The sequence below is a fragment of the Drosophila santomea genome, chromosome X, assembly GCF_016746245.2.
Source record: "Drosophila santomea strain STO CAGO 1482 chromosome X, Prin_Dsan_1.1, whole genome shotgun sequence".
Lineage (NCBI taxonomy): Eukaryota > Metazoa > Arthropoda > Insecta > Diptera > Drosophilidae > Drosophila > Drosophila santomea.
In genome coordinates, this window is record NC_053021.2 from 13,044,155 (window position 1) to 13,059,198 (window position 15,044).

A 15,044-nucleotide genomic window follows, 5' to 3' on the forward strand; every position below is an offset into this window, starting at 1 on the left:
CAATAATCCGGGAAGCCTTATAGTTTTGCATCTCCATTTTCGAGCTTTGAATATTACCATTCAATACCTATTACAAACAGCTATTTCAAAATCAAAAAGTTTCGTGGTGGGTTTTGAAGATAAATTGATAAATAGGCTTTTTGACTAGTTTCTATTTAGTTCATGGACTATCTGTTGCGCTTATTTATATGACAAAGTATTCGTATCTCGATTGCACTTAATTAAATAGGCCATACACCTCATACTTTACATACACTCCTCACGCGCTCATCCCCAGGAATTCACACATGTGGGCGGACCAAATGAGTTTTGCCCAACTCGGACATCAGGTCCTGAATGGAAATCAGCAGGAGCGGGAGCAGGAGCAGGAGGAGGAGGCGGTGGAGCAGGGTGCGGATCTGTCGGGGGAATGGATGCGGACATGGTTATGGATATGGGAGGATGTGGGCGGTAGAGTCATGATGAGGAGCAGCTGCAGCTGGTCCTGTCGCTCCAGGACAATGCAGATGCACAGATGCGGATGCACTGGGATAAGTTAGTGAAGGTTTCTAAAGCTATCTGACCAAGTAATTACAGTATTATAAATTACAGACCTTTGTTTTTAGTAGCGCATATTTGTCGGTTTTTATGCTGAAATTTGATATGGAAAATAAGTATTTAACACCATAAAGCGGTTTTATTTCGAGTGTATGCGAATGCTGGGAGGTTGATTATGATGTTGATTACATTGCGGCCGCCCTTGCTCCCCTCCCCTACCCTTCCCGCACCTGGCACCACACGCCCACTAGTCACGCCCCTATTACACAGAGAGAAAATGTTGTTTGCTCATTGAATGATCGTGCTTCATTGCATTTAACTAAGCCTCAGCAGTTCAACAAAAGCAAACAAAAACCTGAATGTTTTATACCATTCTTTTACCATTTTGGATTTTTAAGCATTGAAGATAACAGGATTGTGCACTTTGTTTTCACTGCAGGACTTTGGTAAGGATGCAAGTCCCGAGTCCGTCAGCCGCTGAGTTCTTCATTCCGGTTGCGTCAGTCAGCGTTGACTGCCCCGCCCCCCTCGGAAGCCACGCCCCCGGATGCTGCTGCTTAGAACAATGCAAGATTAAAAAACTGTAACAAATTACAAGCAAAACGGCAAATAAATTACACAAAAAACCGAGAGCTGGAAATGAAAAAAAAAATTTTAATAGAAATAAAAATAAAACGGAAGAAAAAAAAGTAAATCAGCAGAGGAAATGCAAAACAAAAAGCAAGCGCAAAAAGTTGCAGCTACCAAAAGGGGGCGGGATAAGGGAAAAGGGGCGTGGCTGAGGTCAGCGGCCCTGGGGGTTGTCATATGATTCCCAAATGGGGGTGGGCCGGAAAATTGGGGGCGGGCGTGTGTGTAAATGCAAAGTTATAGGAAAAGTTAATTTGGGTTTTGTGTTTTGCGGGCAGATCGCAAAAATGGCTTTATCCTTTCGCCAATTAATTTTATCTATAACCTAATTTATTTATTTTATTTTTATAATTTGTAAACATATTTTGAGTGGTACCCATGTAGGCAAAGAAATTGCATATTTGGGGATAAATAAAGCATTAGGCCAGCAAAATAGAATTAATATTTTAAATAAATTATATTTCTGAAAGATGAAATGCCATTCATTTCCTACTTTTTACTAAGGCGCTCTTGAATAAGTGAAAAACGGGTATCTAATAGTCGAGGCTTTCGAATGCAGAGTGTGTGTTATTAATGCAGTTGCCACAAAGACAGAAAAATGAGAAGTTTTTATATAGGAAAGTCATTCGTTATGCCAACTTATAAATATTGTTTTATATTATATCTTTTATCTTAAACCTTCAATAAAAGGGTTATAAATATAGTTTTATATCTTATATCTTTTATCCTAAAACTTCAATAAAAGGGTTCCAAACTTAAGTTAAGTAGTTGATCGTGTTGATATAGTTGATAGTTTATATGGTTTAGCTGACTAAACGCTTGGCCTTCGGCGGGGGTTGTGGAGGAGGTGGGAGTAAGGCGGAGGGTGGTGAGGTGGGGAAAGTGGGGAAAGTGGGCGGAGGGGGGTGTCGAAGTGATCGGAAGTGGATATGGTTTGTTGTTCGCCCGCTGTGGTTGTTGCTGCATAGTTGCTCTTGTTGTTGTTGCTCTGCGTCCGGGGACCGTCAAACAATGCAAATTGCATGAATGAATGCCATTTTGCATTTCATTTCAATGCCCACCAACCCACCAAAGCAACCAACCCACCGCCCCCTGACCCCTTTGACCCCCGTGCACCCCCTTTTTCCTCTTCTTTTTTCCCTCTGACGGCCCTGGTGAACCTGACTGCATTCTATTTTTCTTTTGATTAAATCAAATGCATAAAATGTTTTCAATTCAATCAGAAAAAAACACGAAGCCAACTACAAGAGCACAAGAACAACGGAAAATAACTTTTTCCAACGCAATACTGTGCATACCCTTTCTAAATTATATTTAACTTTTCAAGAAATTATATATATAATCTTCTTGGATTTTTTATATTTAATGAAATCCGAAATAACTTTTACAAGCTCCGATGATTTGTGTAAAAATCGTTATTCATTTGAAAAGAGCCGCGCTGTTTTTGTTTATATTTCAAACTGAAAATGAAAGTTGTCTATATGTCGTCACCCATTTGTGACACAATTTAAAATATTGGCAATTAAAAAGCAACAGGAAAACGTTAAAACTGATTTGAGTTAACCTGTCATTGTTTTAATTTGAATTGTTTTAGCGCGGATTTGATTTGGAAATCGAGTCAAGGCTGCTTTAGTTAGCATTATAAAAAGGAAAGTGACTTGGTTTTTAATTTGTATTTGTACATTTACTCAACTATCAGCTAATTCGGCATGCGATTAAATCAAAGATATCTGCAATTAAAGGGCAAAAATTGAAGAAGAAAATAGAGAGTGTGAGTGCGGGAATAAGAATAGAATCGAATGCACAGTCGACCATTCTTTTCTTTCAATTTTTTTTAATTTGTGCAAAGTTTTCTGCCTTTTTTCCACACACATGTGGTCTTTTTTTGTCTGCCAACGAATGTGTGTGAATCTAGCTTTTTAATTAATTGCACTAACCTCCCCCTTTTTTTCCCCCCTTCCCTCCACTCACTGTTTTGTTTTTGATTCTTTTTTCCGCTCTGTTTTTTTTTTTTTTAGTCGTTTTTGATTTGATAAGCCAACAATTGTTGTTCAAGTTCAAGGCCCTGCGAATGCTCTTTGATTCATGAATTAACTTTTAGCTTGCTGGCTTTTTGTTCGCTGATGTGCTGATTTATTTGTGTCGATTGGCTTTTGATTTGTTTTTGATGGCGATTTGTGGCGCAGGGGTGAATTTCCAATTCCTATATAAATACATATATAGTGTAGAAAAAAGTTTGATACATTGATCAAACGTAGTCCACGTAATTATACATAGAATTTAACAGAATTTTGTATACATTTATTTAGCTTTCAGTGTCACAAAACTTAAGTGAGAAATAATAACGATATATTGTTAGGCAGTTTGCAATTGCGATGAATATTCATATTTTGTTATATATTTTTTACATTTTCAATCAAAAAAAAAACAAAGAGAAGCAGCTCAATTTCAAGGCATTTCTGATGTGAATCGAATTTCGGTGTCCTTTTTTGTTTAGCAATTTCAGGATGCTGCCGAGCTCTGCTTCTTCTGCTCCTCTTCCTCATCTTCTTCTCCTTCGCCCAAACAACCCCACTGTCGCCGTCCCTGTCGCACGCTTGCCGTCTTTGTCTCTGTCTCTCATTGGAAGGCGCCAACATAATCAGTATAACAAATGAGATCCTTGTCGACAGTTGTTTGCTGCTTTTGTGTCAGTGGCGTCGTCGTCGTCATCATCATCATCTCAATGCTGCTGCAAGAGGGGGGCGGGGAGTTGTCGGTGGTTGTGGCAGAGTGCGAGGGGGAGGGGGAGGGGGTGTACTGCTGTCAACGTCTCTCTACTTTCTGCCCGACGTTCTACATTGTTATTGTTATTATTTTTGCTGCCTTTATGCAATGTTTTGATTAATTTTTGCCGCAGCCATCTTGGCCTCCCCTTCTTACCACCACCCCCTCCCCCTCTTCAGCGCCCAACGCCCCTGAACCCGCACCTCTAACCCAAAACCCCCCCACTCCCCGCGTGCATTTGCTTGACTGCATTTTCCCAGCTGCCTCTGACTTGCTTGCACTGAAAAAAAAACCCTCACAAGCTTTAGATGATCTTTTTATGTATTGTTAGTTGCCCGAAAGTCTTATAAGCAGCTGATGATAGTTTTTCATTACTTATAATTAAATTATTTATAATTATTTATTCATTATTTATATTATGTTAAATCTGTAATTTGGCGCACACATTTTTCCACTGTGTCCATGGAAATGGAAAAGCGAGGCGGCTGAAGAGGCGGAGGGGGAGGCGGGTAACGAAACTGACTGGTGCTGATGATGGGCGGTCGGAAGCGGTGGAGTGGGCGTGGCTGTTTTGTTTAGTAGTTTTATGGTCCCAACTCGCGGTAAACAATGAAAAATTCTGTCGCTGTTCATTGTCTCGAGTCGAAAAACTTGGGAAAAAAGGAGAGGAAAATTTCTGGAAGATGGTGAGCAGGCGAAAGAATGCCGCGCTTCAAATGGAAAACTGGGAATGCGGGGATTTCCTCTTTGTAGATTTAATAAATCAAGATGTCGGTGGCGGCGAGGATAAACACAATATTATCTTCATGTAATAATCATTGAAATAATAAATGCATATTAATTAAATTGCAGCAAGGCCAAGTATACGTTACATATGTTGGCCATTTTATTTTGGCCAATAAATTTTGGCATATCGCAACGCAATCAAAATCAAAATTGCAAGCAAAATGCATTTGCATTATTGCACTTTTCCAACGCACCTGCAATGCAAATGCAATCAATATAATTGATGCAACATCCGATTCTGTGGCTGCTTTTCCCCATATCTTCCGCTTTTCCCATTTCCATTGAGACGAGCCACAAAAAATAAAAGGACTTAAATGTGCATCCATTTATAAATGCATTCACATAAACTCCCATAATACTTTATAATTTACAAAATTGATTTTGGTCAAATGAATGCGAATGATTTCTCGGCTTTTGATGGGAAAATCACTGATTGAAAGTCGGTAAATAACGCGTGCAGTTTTCTTTTGCATTCGGCAATGCATTAAATGCATTTTAAGAATGAGCATTCTACATTTATTGAATTTTCTGCAAATTTTAATAATATATGTGTATTCATCAAAGATCTATGCAAAAATGAAATAAAATAGGAAAAATTGTACCAAACCTCATTTAAGAAAGTCTGTCGAAAAGAGTTAGTTAGTTTTTGTAATTAGCTGCACAACAAAGTTATTTTCTTAGCATTGAGTCCATTTTAGTTAGGCTCAGATAAAAAACTCATCAAAAATATTGGTTTTTAATTATGTCCAACTAAAAACAATAAATAATAATAAGTACGAGCATACGAGCACCTCTTTTAATTCCTGAAACAACTTATCCTGATGCAATTTCCATTGTCATCTGTCTCTCACTTGCCACTCGCATTTCCCCCAGCCGTTTTCCCTGCTCCGGAAAAGCCTGCACATTTTCCAGTTGCAGCAGCATGTGGAAAATTAGCGCTCAATGTTAACATTTGCCCACATTGTTGCGTTGTGTTAATGCATTTTAATTATTCTCAGCCTCAAGTCCTCTGACATCCTCTGAAATCCAGGAATCCGACAGGATAACTTCGCTTTTGTGTGCCGAACGTATATAAAAATAAATAAATATAAAAAGTTTAGTAGTTGATCCTATTTTACAGGTATATAGGTAAGTTTTACCAACTTTAGCAGCAGCTTTCGAAGAGCAGTCAAATTCGCTATTATTATTTGGTAGCTCATCTTGATTTCGTCTTAACCGGAGTGAAATTTCCGTATCTTACGGATTTTTTGCACTGCCACTGCTGCTGCTGTTTTTTTAATTACTTTTTTTTCCAACTCATTTTCTTTTGTGAAATGCAACCGGGCTCTGACTGATGCCGAGTCCTTGCTGGTTGAGTTGAGTCGAGTGAGTTCCCGGATACGGCGGTTTGTCGTCCTCCCCGTCATCGTGGCTGTTGCTGTTGTTTTTGCTTGGCTGCATTTCCAGCATAAATTCAGTTTCATCATCCCGTTCCCCCGTAAAGTACACGGAAAGAAAACCAGTTAAATATATGGGAATCCAGTTTTGGATAAACGACTTAAGCAAACAACCATAACAATAATTGGTAGTTCAAGAATTCCCCTTAAAAAACGTTTATTTATATATTTTAAATATTTCGAATAAATTGAAATCGAATAGGTTTCATATTTATGGACAACTACTACTTTTTCGCTCAGTGCATCTCTCATCTCGTTTCGACTCGTCTCCGCTGACAGACAGCTGTCATGGGCGCCTACTGAGCCCCCCTTTTGGCCCCGCCCCTGCCCCTCATTTAGCCCAACCCCCTGGCAAAATGACATTGTGACCAGAGAACTGCAAGAGTGGCATTTTTTGCCACCCTAATCACACTCAACAAATTTGAGTGTCAGGTGCCACTCGTACCGATCATCGCGGGTACTTACAAGCACCCGCTCAAAATATTTTTGCATTAATTTTACAAATATTTAACTTTATACATGTATAATTTTTCTTTTTAAAATGATAAAAAAACAAGCAGCCACAGAAGCCGCAGCCAAGAGTCAGAAAGTTAAGCGTCCCTCTCTATTTCTCCCCAGGTACTCACCCCTTTCCTCACGCTCTCCTCTCTTCCACGTCAGAGCTGACAGCTGGTTGTAGCTCCTGGAAAATAGCTAGCTCAGCCACTTCCTCCAGTAGGTCGAAATCACATTATTGGTATCGTCTGCTGCCACTTAAAATCACTGCACCACTACTCACATTTAGTATTTTTTTGTTTAAAAACATCGAAAAAGTGGTTTGCTTACGTAGAACTTTTGAGAAGCGCAGAGGAGGGCACATAGATTTTGGTATTATTTAGTATTTTTAGTATTAAGTATTTAGTATTTGTAGTGTTAAGTATTTAGTATTTAGTATTATTCAATATTTCTTTTAAATGTAACGTAAAATAGACACCCGAGTGCTGAGAGACACTCGGTGTTTAGCGGGTGCACTCAGAGTGCCGGTGGCTTGCTGCAGTTCTCTGATTGTGACTATGCAATTAGTATTATGAGAAATATTTTCTCATGTTTTTTTTTTTGCATATTTTTCGCCCGCTTTTGCAGCTGAGGTGCCTGGACCACGCCCCCCCCAAGCCCCTTTCGCCGCCCCCGTCGGAAAAAAACATCACGGTGTGCTTTTGTGTGGCGCTGATTATAATTTTTGTGTTTTCCTTTTTTTTCACCCTTTCTCTGTCTCTCTGGCGTGCAAAAAATGTAATTAACTTAATGATTTTCATAAGCGAGTGCCAGGTGGGCAAAGGGGGTGGGGTTTGGGGCATGGAAGCCGGGGGTGGTGCACTCATTATTGGGGCAATTAAAATGATTACAAAATGCAACAGAGAGGCATGAAAAATATTAAATAAATAGCAGCGCAAGGGGGAGGAAGTGAGTTTACAGGACCTAGTTTTATGCGTACCTAAGTAGATTTTAGGATATAAAACGAAATTCCATCTTAATATTTTGTTTACTTCCCTGCCATTGTTATCCTTTTGGTTTCGCACCAGGACACTTTCCCCATCCTCTTCAACTTGCTTTGTCTTGTTCTGCTTTTTGTTTCGGCTTTTCCCCTCGTCATTTTTTGTTTTGCTTTTTTCGCCAGCATTGACAAATCATAATTAAAAATTCCAATTAACTAGCGTCTTTGGCGGCGAAGAAACCAACCGAACAACTGAATAAAACCACCCAAAATCCTGTCGAAAACCACCCACTAACATCATCATTTCTTTCACCGCAGGGAATTCTTTTTTATGCGAGCAAGCCACGCAAAATTTTATTGTTTATACTGGGTTTTGTTAAGGTTTTTTAAGGGAAGGGTGCTCAACTTTCGAATATGGCATCTGGATCCTAACTAAGTAGGAAATAAATTGACTCACAAGGAAATAATAATAAAAGGAAGCCATAGGTAACGCAAAATATTATTAAAAACATATTATATTACAATAATCAATTACAATAATACAACTTAGGGAAATAATAAAAGTTAAGGTCTTTAAATATTAACTAAGAAGTATAAATTTGAGTATGCGGATTTCAAAAGAGTTATAGTTCTACTTAGAAACGGTTTAATTGTACATATGTGCAGCTTAATTATTAAGACATATTTTCGGGCATACAAAGTCATAGCCTACTTTAGTATAGACTTTGAAGTGAAATGGTGACACAATTTAAATAATATTAGAATAGAAACCGCTTTGACGAACTTTAAAATAATTCAAAGATAACAATTTTTATTTATCATCATAAGTAGTATGCAACATATCGTAAGAAACACACAAAGGTTATTCAAATAGAACTATTATTTACTTTTTAGCAAAAGTCTTTTTAGGCAAAACTCAGCATAAAAAGTGTTGCCTACTTATGAGCGCACACCGAGCAGACGCCATTTTGTTTCTGTTTTGGCGGCATATTAAATCAAAAAGCGGTAAATAAATGGGTGCGCAAGGGGAGTGGGGGGTGTGGGGGCGTTAGAGAGAGGGGAAGCAGCGAGACAACGAGAAGCGGAAGAAGAGGAGCGCGCTAAAATAAATAATTAACAACGGCAGCAAAAGGCGAGAGCGAGAGGCATAACAACAATGGAGAGCGCTCGCTCACTCACTCACTTACCCACACAAACACACACACACACACACGTGCAGAGTGAAAGACCAATCAGCGCGACAAAACAATGGACACACACACAAGGAAACAGAGAGTAAGAGAGCGGGAAAAGTGGGTGGGAAAACTCCTCGCTCAGGTGGAAAGCGCGTTGCCTAATGAATTCCAACAACAGCAGCAATGGGAAAACTGAAATGGGAAACAACAACAGCCCAGCATCAAATTACAAAATTAAAAATGGCGCTGAGGGAATGCCAGGAAGAAATTGAGAGAAATGTGGAGAAAAGGAGAGATAGTGGGCAAAAGGAAATGCAAGCACGACAGTTAAAAAGTCTGTTAACTTTCAAGTAAAAATACATTAGTTGGAGTGTAGTAACAATGATAAGCTAAATTAAACTACTAAGTTTTCTAATTAAAATAAAATATATTTATAATTTAGAAATATTTACAAATAATATACGAGACTGGCACAGTTCTGAATCCGTTTTATATTTAATCATAACTATTTCAAATGAAAAGTGGGAATAAAAACATAAAATCTTTTTCTTTATTAAAATTATTCTACTAATATTTTACGTAGTCGTTAGTTTCCCTGTTACAATTATAATTCTTCTTAATTATTGATCAGCTATACAACTAAAAAAATACATATAAAACATGTTATTGAAATTCAGTTAATTCATATTTCTAGAATTTTTTTTTTAATTACCCAAAACTGAAGTAAAAAACCGAATTGAAAATTATAAACGCAGATGAAAACAATGAATCGTTTCTGTGGTAATTTCGCGTAATTTGAATGAGCCTGTCAACGTCGAGCTGTCACTTGTTTTCAGCTCGTTATCCTCGATGTCCTGGTCAACCCTCGCACACACGCACACACACACAAGAGCACTCTCTCTCTCACACACACACACAAACACATGCAGACAGGGATTTGAGCACCAACACAAGGACATCTGGTCTCGCTTATGATTGGCCTGTGTGCAAAAGGAAGCAAATGAAATAAAAGGCGGCACACAAAAGCGACGGCAGGTGGCGAGGAGGGGGCGGCGGAGTGCCACGCCTATTCTTCATAAATAATAAATAAATATAATTTCCAGCGCAAGCGCAGCGCAAAAAAGTAAAAACGAAACAAGAACAATGCACAATGCAAGGCAAATGAGAAAATTACATCCCTTCATTTGTTTAACACACACACACAAACACACACTTGTATAGGGGAGGGGGCTGGAGGAGAAGAGGAGACAGTCAGTGTTTCCCCTCTCCTGCCTACCACCTCCCCCAACATTACCCCCCCTCCCCGTCACAGTCTTCCTCATCAGCTGTGGTGGCAACCTCATTTTCTTATGCGCCCTTTGTGCTCTTTCCTCTTTCCCCCCACTCCATCTTCGTCCTTCTGCCCCTCCCCCCCTGCGTAGACATGTATGTGTGTGTGCTGGGTGTTGCCTTATTGTCATTGTCCTTCTGCCGAAGTCGGCGGCGCTGCCGACGCCGCTGCCGGCAGCATTAAGTGATTTGAATTTTATTATTTACAGGTACATTTTCATATACGAAACAATGCAGTCGAAGGCGGCACAGTGGGGCAAAATCTGAATAAAAATAAAAAAGTATTAAATAATTATTAATACTGGTAGTGCTTATTAATGATTAATGACCTACAAATCATATTTTGGATTAAACTCTAGAAGAACAATAACAAAAACTACAAACACAGGTAAAATAAATTTTAAAACAAATATCACTAGAACATCTTAGTTCACAAAATGTTTTTTATGGATCTAATGATTAGATAAGTAAATTCAGCTTATACTAGATTATATTATTTCACTGCTATTATTATTATTTTTATTTACTTTCAATAAATAACAGTACTATCATCATTTCGATAATACAAATTTGAAGCTTGTATTTTTAAATGTTTTTTTTTTTGTTGGCTATTTTATACATTCCGCCCACTGTGGGCAGAACAACAACGCTTATGAGGTTTTTGTGCTTGTGCCGTAATTTAACGAAGTCAAAACGAGAAGACAATAAACAACAACATCCGGGGAGAAAGGAGAGCCGAGGGAGAAAGCTTTAGCTGCAACAAATGAGAGAGCGAGATTAACAATCGGAGGCTGCGCAACGTGACCAGCGAAAGAGGGAGATGGCAACAGCCAGAGAGAGAGAGAGAGGGAGAAACAACAGAGCAGGACAAAATTAAGTTTAAAAACGCAATTAAAAGCTTTAAGTAAAAACTATAAAATTAAAATGCTAAAAAAACGCATTAAAAAATTAAATTTAATTTTTCTTTAAGTATAGTCTATTTCAACACCTGCTAAGTCAACAATAAAGCTTTAAAACAATACAATTAGCTGCATTTTAACTGTGTGTGTGAGTCTCTTAATTATAAAGCGAGTCGCAGGCGCACCCTCACACACATACTACCGCACAAACACGTACACATATATTAGCCCGAGTCCTTTGGCAGCTGCATAAAAGCCGCAGGATGCTGCCTGCATTTCCACAGTCGCTGGCCAAACGCTCAGCGAAAAGCAGCTCTACGCAATAAACTTTTTGTAGTATTGCCAACTATTTTTTTTGAAGTGGCGCCAACTGGTGGCGATTTGAAAAATCAAATTAAAAAACCCAATTTTTGTTTCGTGTGCCGTGAGTGAAATGGAAAATAATTCCCCATAACTTAAACAAAAAAAAAAAAAGCGAAGATATAAAATACAAATCTTGCAAGGCAAATTGAAAAACTAAAAAATATGCCTAGTAATCCAAGCATATAATGTCATTACAGTAGTTTTTTCGTGCAAATGTCATAAAAATCGTAAAAAAAGTCTAGAAAAATCACAAAGCATTCAAGTCGTGGAGCTGAAATATAAAATAAAAAAAACCTTCTCATCATCGAAACATTGATACCCATTGAGGAGAGCTCCTAATGGCAGGCCCGTTCATATCGCCGCTGCCCGGCGATCTGCTCACGGAGTACATGTTTGGCCGTAGGCGACAACGCCGGAACCGGACGACCTTCACGCCACAGCAGCTGCAGGAGCTGGAGGCGCTGTTCCAGAAGACCCACTATCCCGACGTGTTCCTGCGCGAGGAGGTCGCCCTGAGGATCAGCCTCAGCGAGGCACGCGTCCAGGTGAATTCCCCGTACAGACCAGGCAAAGTATCCACCCAACTGAACCGTGAGCCTGCCAGATCCGCTCTGAAATCCTGTGAAGAATTTGGGGAATTCGTAATAGTTAGCATACTCTTTTGGGAGCTTATGTAGCTTTTGAGTTATATATATTTAAAATATGTACAGCTTTTTAGAATTTAAAGGCCTAGTAATACTCAGCTCACGTTTCTAATATTTCATTCAATTTCCATTTTATTGTTTAGTATATTATGTTTTTATTTAAAACGGTACTGACTGAGTTCTAGGAATGCAGATATACCAAATACAATCGTCTATGTTATTTTCAAAACAATTATAGGAAAATTACCTTGGTCCAAAATATCAAAATATATAAGTGAGTTTAATTATTATCTGATTAATATCCAGCGTAATGAAAAAGTTTATATATTATCTTATTTTTTGGATTATTATCTCAAAAATCTTTTAAGATGGAAAATGTAACTTTAAGAACGTTTATATATCCAACAGTTTATTTAATTTTGAAGTAAAAGCACTGTAACTAAATGTAAATATTTTGCATTACCTTTTGAATTGCAGGTGTGGTTCCAGAATCGCCGTGCCAAGTGGCGCAAGCAGGCGCGACTGCAGCTGCTCCAGGACGCCTGGCGGATGCGCTGCCTCAGCCTGGGCACGCCCCCCGTCATGGGCGGCGGAGCGGTGCAGGGGGGGTCCGGCAACGGAGCTCCGGCTCGACCGCCCAGCCAAACGCCGGAGAATCTCTCCTCCGCCAGCAAGGATTCCGAGCTGGCGGAGGTGAGTAATGGACCCAGTGCGGGGAGCTTCACCATGATGCACCCGGCATTCCAGCAGCAGCAGCAACAGCAGCAGCATCAGCAACAACAGCACCAGGGACACCAGCAGGCCACGGATCAGGAGAAGCTATCAAAGACCTATACAGAATTAAAGCTCTATAAGGCGCCGACGCACGGCATGGAACTGGGCGGAATGGCCGCCCTATCCGGACACTCCGACGAGGGCTCCGATGGGTCCGATTCCGAGGAGATCGATCTCACCTCCGGCGCCTGTATCGATTTCTCGCAGAGCAGCAAGCTCCAGCAGCAGCAACAACAACAACAGGGTAATCAGGGGGCGGCGGGATCAGCGGAGGCGAATGGAGTCCTGTAGACAAGGACTAATGTTAAGGTACGGACAGATACAGAGATACGGACACGGCTGCGGATGCGGACACAGATACTGAAACTCACACTTGTGCAGTGCACTGCCCCATTCGATGATTCGATCTGATATTCCCTAAAGCTCTGATATTTCAAAACTGGAAAACCCATTTCGGGGGCATATCCTAAACGTGTGTAAGTCTAGAAGTGGTTTCCTCTGTTCCTCGATTTTCACTTGAAAAAAACATATTTCCTTAAATCACTTTAATGGTAAATTTGTAAGTTGAATACAAAGCATTTGGAATATCCTACATTTCAATTTCGGGCGCAAACTGTACACACAAATATGGCAATGTATATAACGGACATTTAATGTGCATTTTATTTAATCAATTACATCTGTATAAGAATTTTTGTTTAGAAATAAAAAGCTATAAGAAAACCAGTATCGACTTCTTTCTGATCATTTCCGATTATATCTGCACTATATATATTTTTATTCTATTTTTTCAACGTTAGAATATCAAAAGAAGAATGATGGAGCTTTTCAAATCTTATACATAAGATCAATTTTTAGGTTTTTTATTCGATTTTTTTTTACAATCAACTGTGGAAGTATTTTGAAATTGATCCAAATCGGCAGAGAAAAGAATCTGAAATAAGATAATATATTAAGAAACGCACATACACAATGGTTAGTTTCAGTGTACATACAGCTTGAGCCCAACCCGCATACTTTCCATGTAGCTCTTGGAAATGATTGGAAACCTCTTCGTAAATCTTCTTGGTCACGTTCTTTTGACCGGTTAAATGTGGCAGGTAGTACTTTTGAGCAATTCTGTAGATATGAATGTCGACGGGCACGGATTCCAAGTGACCCATTGACATAAGACAGATGCAATCGGCCACTTTGTATCCGATTCCGGGTAGAAGTGTCAGCTCCTCGCGAGCTTTGGCAAATGGCATGCTTTTCAGCCGTATGAACCAGTTTTGGCCCCCCTTTTTCTGGATCTCTTGCAGCGTTTGTGCTATGAACTTAGCCCGATAACCGAACTTGGCTGCCCGCAGTTGGGCATTCAGATCGTCGCATGGGATGTCGTGGAATCTGTTTATCGTGGGAAATGTATACTCATCGGAACCATTGAAGTGGCCAATCTTGGTGCCAAATGTGGCGCAAAACCATTGGACCATAGATGATATGCTAACAAGAAACACATTTACTGGATGAACGGAGGGATTAGCATTTGATTGAACTACTTACCGCTTGATGTTATTATTCTGACTGCAAAGGAAGCTAAAAATGTTTTCGAACGGCTCCTGAGACAGGACCCGCACTGGCTTACTCAAGAACTTCACAAAGTTATCGTCCTTGTTTAACCAATCCTTTTGGTTAAGCTTCAGGTCGAAGTCCAAGCGTAGGTAATCGGATATCAAGGAAGAATAGTCCTTTGCGCCCAAAGGACTGCTGGTTCCGTATGCCTCGTAAGTTATAAGGGATTCTTCTTGTTGGAGCACCCAGTAGGTGTTGAACGCCACTCCGCAATATTTCGTTCTATTGCCATCGCATATGGACCGCCATCTGAAAGGTAAAGTTGCTTTAAACATGTGCATTATTATCATTGGTTGCGGTTACCGGAAACTTTGTCCTCCAAGCAAAGTCCTTTCCAAATCGCATTCTTCGAGGGACAACTTTATGGATCCGCGATCTTGTAGGACAGTCTTCATGATTGAAAAGAGGCGCTTTTTATGGCAACATAAATTATGAGCCAGCATACGATTTTATGAACAACTTAAACACCCTTTGTTGGCATAGCTAACAATAGTTTCTCAAGAATAAAAAGAGAGTTTATATCGAAAGCAACAAACTCACAGGATAAAATCTGTTATTGCAATCAGCTGTTTAGCATTTGTTTACCATTCAGGGTATTCGTATATGTTTTTTATGTTTGC

The 15,044-nt window shown here is 39.6% G+C and overlaps 2 protein-coding genes and 1 long non-coding RNA gene across 3 annotated transcripts; 1 reads left to right on the top strand and 2 right to left on the bottom strand.

Moving 5' to 3' along the window:
- Positions 1-5,537: 5,537 nt before the first annotated feature.
- Positions 5,538-6,922, bottom strand: LOC120456658. Its single transcript, XR_005616855.1, has 3 exons — positions 6,782-6,922; positions 5,859-6,153; positions 5,538-5,770 (listed from the first exon to the last, which is right to left on the bottom strand). It is a non-coding gene; the product is annotated as an uncharacterized LOC120456658 (long non-coding RNA).
- A 4,651-nt stretch (positions 6,923-11,573) lies between these two features.
- Positions 11,574-13,488, top strand: LOC120456799 (diencephalon/mesencephalon homeobox protein 1-A). Its single transcript, XM_039643833.2, has 2 exons — positions 11,574-11,940; positions 12,517-13,488. Exons 1-2 carry the CDS (start codon positions 11,734-11,736, stop codon positions 13,102-13,104), a joined length of 795 nt encoding a protein of 264 aa, XP_039499767.1. The 5' UTR covers positions 11,574-11,733; the 3' UTR covers positions 13,105-13,488.
- Positions 13,489-13,634: 146 nt separating this feature from the next.
- On the bottom strand, positions 13,635-14,985 carry LOC120456798 (N-glycosylase/DNA lyase). The gene is made up of 4 exons (XM_039643832.1): positions 14,728-14,985; positions 14,356-14,673; positions 13,809-14,295; positions 13,635-13,747 (listed from the first exon to the last, which is right to left on the bottom strand). The coding sequence occupies exons 1-4, from the start codon at positions 14,865-14,867 to the stop codon at positions 13,661-13,663; spliced, it is 1,032 nt and encodes a 343-aa protein (XP_039499766.1). The 5' UTR covers positions 14,868-14,985; the 3' UTR covers positions 13,635-13,660.
- Positions 14,986-15,044: the final 59 nt, after the last annotated feature.

Coding starts and splice junctions, on each gene's coding strand:
- LOC120456799 (XM_039643833.2), top strand. CDS start 11,734: ATGGCAGGCCCGTTCATATCGCCGCTGCCCGGCGATCTGCTCACGGAG. Junction 11,941..12,516: donor TCAGCGAGGCACGCGTCCAG/GTGAATTCCCCG, acceptor TTTGAATTGCAG/GTGTGGTTCCAGAATCGCCG.
- LOC120456798 (XM_039643832.1), bottom strand. CDS start 14,867: ATGCTGGCTCATAATTTATGTTGCCATAAAAAGCGCCTCTTTTCAATC. Junction 14,296..14,355: donor CAGAATAATAACATCAAGCG/GTAAGTAGTTCA, acceptor GTTTCTTGTTAG/CATATCATCTATGGTCCAAT. Junction 13,748..13,808: donor ATGCGGGTTGGGCTCAAGCT/GTATGTACACTG, acceptor ATCTTATTTCAG/ATTCTTTTCTCTGCCGATTT.